Below are 6,834 nucleotides of genomic sequence, written 5' to 3'. Positions count from 1 at the left end.
TGCATAAATGATTTACTGGATTGGTAATTTGTCCCATTTAATTCGATTGTAACAAGTGAATATCCTGCCCGATTAAAATGATGAATATAATAAGGATGTGTTAAATCAACATTCGAAAATTTTGATCCAAAATCGATGTTCCCTCTTAATCACTTGGAGGTTTTGGACACTGTCCTTCCATATTATATCGTTTCTGAGCAATTTTTGACGTGATTTGAAGCGTTTTAGGTCAGTATGGCTACTGTTTAACAAATTTAAAATATTATGAGCAAAAGTTTGGATTAACTGATGTCATTCAGTGAATTAAATCCTTAATATGTCCTAACACGATGTCATGGGACTCCACACGTGGGTTGGGTTCTAGGAATAGGATCACACTAGCATTAAGGATATTTAGTGACGTTGGCCCAGACTAACTAGGTGAGTAGACTCACTGTTGGAACGCCTTCAGGTTTGGTTGGATGACTTAAGTGATGTATGAAAGACACGTACTTTGTGGGCCATTTACGTGTCATTTTCTGATGCCATGATATGGTTATGTGATGCATGTACTTCCAGTATGTTATGTCGTGTTCGTGTTATGCCTATGAGACATCGTTAAACCATGTATAGATAAGTACTATGCATCAAAGCTTAGGGGTGTACATGGTCCGGGTTGAGTTGGGTTGAGAGATTTTTTTGACCCAACCCTCTATTCAGGTTGGGTGTCGAGTTGTCAAATTTTTTTAAAGTTTTATTTATCCACAATTTATAATTATTCGGATACAATATTAGATAAAATATATTAAAAGTTCACAAACAAACACAAATGAATCTATAATTATTCACAAAAAAAAAAAAAAAAAAAAAAATCAATAAACGAAAATTTTAACATATTAACATAGTTCAACATTGTCACCCATATTTCTTGAGAATTGGTTAAATAAGAAAATATAAGAATAGATAATCAAATTAAATAAACAATAAACAATAAAAATGATTAGTTTAAAAATATTATATATATATAGCAAAAATAAAAATACTATAAAATAAAATACATATTTGAGTGTCGTTAGAGGAGTTGAGGTACCACTCTGGCAAACCTATTAATACGAAAAAATTATATATTTTATTTAGCTCGAGTCAACCCGAAGGTTTTATCTACGAACCTGAAATCGAACCAATTCAGTTTGGGTTCAGAAAAATGAACTCAACCCTACCCAAAATGCTAATCTAACCCAATCCAATCCTTATAGTTCGGGTTGGGTTGGTCCGGGTTGGGTTGGTCCGGGTTGTTAAATTGTCGGGTTGAATGTACACCCCTATCAAAGCTTACCCAAAAAAAAAAGTAGAGCCCAAGAAATAACCACTAAAACATAGATTCGAGCTTAAACTATGATTGCATGTGTCTGTATTTCCTGACGCCAACAATAAAATTATTATTTTTTTTAGATTTAAATTAGTTATTTTTTTATTTGGGCCGATTGTAAGCCCATATTATAAATTAGTTTACAGACTTTTCATTGAAATTGGGCCGATATCTTGTTTATGAAGCCCATACTATAAATACCAAAACCCTAGTTCTTAGTGAAGGCTAGCTATAAACCATCGCTAAATTCATTCCGCGTGTCTCGTCTCTTTTCTTCTGCAGCGGCATCTTCTTCAGCACATCCAACTCCGGCGGTGCAACTTCGATACGATGGTAAAATTCTGGTCTAATTTTTCTATTTTTGGTATCTGGAATTACAGTTTGGTGTTTTATGTTTTTCGTTTTGATTAATCTAGGCGCCAAAGAAGGATAAGGCTCCTCCACCGTCTTCCAAGCCTGCTAAATCTGGCGGAGGGAAGCAGAAGAAGAAGGTCACATTCTTCGAACTATATCTTTTACTTTATTTAAATTCATAGCTGTATTTTAGTAGGTGAACTGTATTTTGAATCATGCCGGAGTTATTGTTAGGAATGAGGTTATTTCAACTCTTGATTTTAGTATTTTGTTCTCCGAATATTTCTCTGTTACAAGTGGTGTAGATCTTGTTTTTTTTTTTTTTTTTTTTTTTTTTTAATGTTTGGATATTGCTGAGGCTATTTTTGGGAATGAGATTGTTTCTCAGATTTCGAAGTTTAATAGCATGTCTAATCCCTCCTCAAGGTGGCCTCGGGGCATAAATCTCAAACGATTTTGAAAATATTACAGATTGTTGTTTAGATGCATCTATGATACTATGATGTCTTAGGTGGAGAAGGCTTCTATCAGTTTTACTAAATTTTTGTTTTGTATTAAACTTTATGTGGACAATCATGATACTTCGAAGCAACTAAAGATGAGGAAAATTAGTGCTCTGGAGCTCATGAACTTGTAATTTTGGTTTTCGGTTCGTTTTTGAAAATCAAAATCGCGATTGTGATTTCAGGGTAGAATATCTCGTGCTATTTAGATTTCTTGTGAACTGTAATATTTTGATTCTAAATGCTGAGATTTTGCAGTTTTCTCATTTTTAATCCTGTTTGTTCATACAACAGAAGTGGAGCAAGGGAAAGCAAAAGGAGAAGGTCAACAACATGGTTTTGTTCGATCAAGGAACATATGACAAGCTTCTCGTTGAAGTTCCCAAGTACAAGCTTGTCACTCCTTCAATCTTGTCCGATAGGTTGAGGGTACGTTTCTAAACCTCGTCTCTTCCATAATATAAAATTTTTTTCAATGATTTTTCTTGCTTGCATACTCCTTCACTATGATCTAATTCTAGTTATTTGTCACTTATGATCTCGATACGATCATTATCTATCCTTTTTCATTCAAACCTATGTTTATAACATTCAATCCATTCATTCTAAGATGCACACTTTAAAAACATCGTGCTAGCACTTGTTCGACACAGATCAAACACTTTTTAGCCCAATGGATATGTGTTACAACACTGGTTTAACCAAATCATTATGCGTCCAACATTTATTAGATAATTGAACATTTGTTAAGTATATAACAAATAATAAATTTGTAACATATAAATGAACAAACCTATCAACTTCTAATTTTCTTCTGATATATTTTTAGAAAGTGTGTATTTTATTAAACATGTCATAGCCATGTCCTATATTTTCCGAAAATGGTGACATTGTGTACATGTCGCATCTGTGTCTCGGTCTCATATCCGTATCTGTGTCTCTTAGCATCCAATTAACTAGTGAACTCTGTTTATTCTGAACTCCCTATATCGGAAACCCCATGATTCTTTTTACGAGTGTTGGATGATGGAAGTCCCACATCGGCTAATTTAGGGAATGATCATGAGTTTATAAGTGAGGAATACTAACTCCATTGGTATGAGGCCTTTTGGGGAAACCCAAAGCAAAGCCATGAGAGCTTATGCTCAAAGTAGACAATATCATACCATTGTGGAGAGTCGTGTTCGTCTAACTACGAGTTCGCAGTCTTGAAATAAAAAAGAACTTCAGAGTTCTTCTGTATTCGTTTCGTGTTGTATTTGAACCTGTTGGCTGCCGCCTAACTCCGAGTTCAATTTTCAGATCAATGGATCTCTTGCACGAAGAGCAATCAAGGATTTGATGGCCAGAGGTCTCATCAGAATGGTCTCTGCACATGGCAGTCAGGAGATTTACACAAGGGCCACCAATACCTAAAATTCCTTCAATCTTTAGAGTTGCCTGCCATGAATTAGCGTCGTTACTCTAGTTTTTGCTTCTTTGTTTCAATGTCTCCTTTAGATGGATGCTATAATTTTGCAATTTGTGTCTGATGATATCTTCCCTGTTAATCACTACTTTTAATATTTTATCAAGTTTCCAAACATTCGGGAAGTTTATTGATTCCTTCATAGTTATTTTGAATCTGCACTCGGGTTGTCGGTCGGAGTCGGTTTTTGCTCTAAACGTATCATTAGACTTTGAAATATTTGAAACACAATTAAAAAGAATCATCTGTTTGGTTGTTAGAATATGTTTATAAGGGGTGGATGGCTTGATTGTTGCCTTTGCTGTTGGCTGCCCTCCGCCGACCTTTGTTGCTGTGTGTTGACTACAATTATTCGTTGACTGCTGTTGTTAGTTAAATAAATAAATAATATTTTTAATTTTTTTTGAAGATTCAATAATATTTTTAAATTAACATAAAAACTAAAAAATACCTTCAACTTACAAAAAAATAAATTTAAGTAAAATATTCCTGAACTGATAATTTGGTTTAAAAATTACTATTTCCAAGATAATTTATATCGAAATTAAGTAAAAATTACTATTTTCTCGTTTATATAGAAAATAAATTTACATCTTTGATTCTCGAACTAACTATTTAAGTGTTAAAAGTTTTCTCTTTTTTTTTTTTTTTGACTTGTTGAACAACGATTTTTTTGATGCTGTCAAAGAGTTGAACAATGAAAATAGATGCGAGTGCTCGATCGAATTGATCGCGGGTCATGTAGGAATAAGATTCAAGTCTACCGGTCTGTTAGGATGCCTCAGCTGCATACATCACTGCACTTTCACTTGACACCTATCGTGATGATAAACGGCTCATTTTTTGTCGTGACCTTCTCTTGAATTCTCAAAACTTCTGTCGCTCCATCTCCGCAACGATAGAGAACCCATCGCTGTTTTGGCTGTGCTACCGGAGGCTCTGGGGAAGTCGGAATAGGAGAGCATGGATTAATACTAATTTTTTAGTATGATATTAGAGCTTGATCGAGTTAGTGAATTATAAGCCCTAATCTAAACATTGATTATGAAAATGTATGATATGTAGCATGGTACGCGGATTACTATTTAGGTCTTTTAAAGTTCTCATCTATATGTTATGTATGAACCGCTATAGTATGACCCGTGCATTTCTAAATAGGCTTTAGATATGAGTGTGCTTGATTATATCTCTATCCGTTTATTGCTCTTTCCATTTCCTTTGTGATATATTTGATCGTATCTTATTCGGTAAATGATTATAGCAAATATTCTTATTGTTGTCCCTTGCACACTGTGTTACGATGATGTATGTTCCTTTTCACGTTATCAAATTACTATTCTCAAGTGACCTCGAGAGTTATTCACACCCAACACACATATATGTCTTAATTAGTACAAACACGAGATTGCTCTCCTCTTGTTTATGATGCTGTCAGGTTACCCTGATGAGGCGGCTAGAACGCCACTAACTAAACTCTAGTAGTGAGAAATGTTGGCTTTTTGGCCCTTGATCTCACTTTAATTAATTTCAATCAATTAATTGATGTTTTGATGATAACAAACCTACTTTTAATTATTAACTATTTTCAGTATTTTGAACTATCCAGCGTATAAGGTCAGGAATAACGATTACAATGACTTTCTAATTACTCAAATCAGAGCTAAAACGAAGAAATTAGAGTCGAGACAACATACCCGATGTGATCATGTGGCAGCAAAATCAAAATGATGGACAAATCAAAATATATCAAAGTATAACATTTATAATGTTGAAGAGTAACAAATGATGGAGTTTTTCTTATTATTATATTTCTAAATAAAATTATTTTTACAGAATATAAATTTGAATCTAACCGTTACTTACATCAATTTTTATTATTATATTATATTATTATATTATTATATTTTAAAATTTTGGTAGTTACTCACATAGTTTTTATTATTATATTATTATTATATTTATAATAAATTTTGAATTTTCATTTAACCGTTACTCACATAGTTTATTATTATTATTATATTAAAAAATTTTAAATAAATGAATTTGAAAAATTTTCTTATTTATTTACTTTTAATCTCCACCTTCCATTATTCCTAACACAATTCAATGGTCAATATTAATTCCTACATTTTACCATATTTTCTCCTCTATATAAACTCATCTTCCCCACATTTAAAAAAAACACAACTTACATACATTCTCCAATCCTCATTTGTTTAAGTCTCAATTGTTTGTTGCTCTCTCCAAACAAGTTTATTTCTCTTCATCTTATTCTTGAGAGGGATTATTATTGTATTGTGAGGAAATAGTTGTGAGTGTCCCAAATTGTAAATCTACTCTTTGAGAGAGTTGTGGTGTGTTATTATCAAACTCAAATACTTGTATCCGTTTGATCCTGCGCCGTGGAAAGGATTGAGTTTGCTCTTGAACTCGTAAAAAGAGCGGAGTAGCGGTTTGGCTCTGACCTGTGGAAAGAGTCGAGAAAGTTCTTTATTCAAATTCCCAAGAGGCGCATGAGGAGTGGAGTAGTCAAATCATTTTCTCTAACTCTTTCCTATTTAATTTCAAAATTATTACGGTGATTTATTGCATGTTCTACTCATTATTGTTTTGACTTGAATTATTTTGTTCTAGTAATTATCATCTTCTACTTATTTATAAAAAGTTTCATCATTAGAAAAATTAATCACGTTTAAACACTTTTACCGTTAAAACCCTATTCACCCCCTCTAGGGTTGCCATACCGATCCAACAAAATTTTTTTATACCCAATTCACATACGTATCTTAGTTGATGCAGACGTGAGGTTGCTTCCCTCGTGATTATGATGTTACCAGGTTACTATGATATGACTGTTAGATGGCCGCTAACTAACCTAAAGGAGCTATTTATACCCAACTCACATATGCATTTTAGTTGTTACAAGCTCGTGGTCGCTTTTCTCATGTTATAATATTGTCAGGTTATTATGATGGACTCTAGAGGGTTGAAGTAACGATAGCCAATAACCTTATTTTACGAGAGCTACTATTTGCCAATTATTTTATACTCTCTCATACTAATATTTTGACGGGATTCTATATTATTTTAAGTTATTGATATGAAACCCACTGCTAACAAATATTGTCCCTTTTAGCCCGTTACGTATCAGTCTCACAGTT

General features: G+C 33.3%; 1 protein-coding gene across 1 annotated transcript; it reads left to right on the top strand.

Moving 5' to 3' along the window:
- Positions 1-1,551: 1,551 nt before the first annotated feature.
- LOC111804782 (small ribosomal subunit protein eS25y) lies at positions 1,552-3,807 on the top strand. Its single transcript, XM_023689575.2, has 4 exons — positions 1,552-1,681; positions 1,765-1,839; positions 2,500-2,634; positions 3,508-3,807. Exons 1-4 carry the CDS (start codon positions 1,679-1,681, stop codon positions 3,619-3,621), a joined length of 327 nt encoding a protein of 108 aa, XP_023545343.1. The 5' UTR covers positions 1,552-1,678; the 3' UTR covers positions 3,622-3,807.
- The last annotated feature ends 3,027 nt before the right edge of the window (positions 3,808-6,834 follow it).

Source organism: Cucurbita pepo, chromosome 18, assembly GCF_057944985.1.
Source record: "Cucurbita pepo subsp. pepo isolate OVF chromosome 18, ASM5794498v1, whole genome shotgun sequence".
Classification (NCBI taxonomy): Eukaryota; Viridiplantae; Streptophyta; class Magnoliopsida; order Cucurbitales; family Cucurbitaceae; genus Cucurbita; species Cucurbita pepo.
This window is presented reverse-complemented; position numbering and strand designations above follow the sequence as displayed.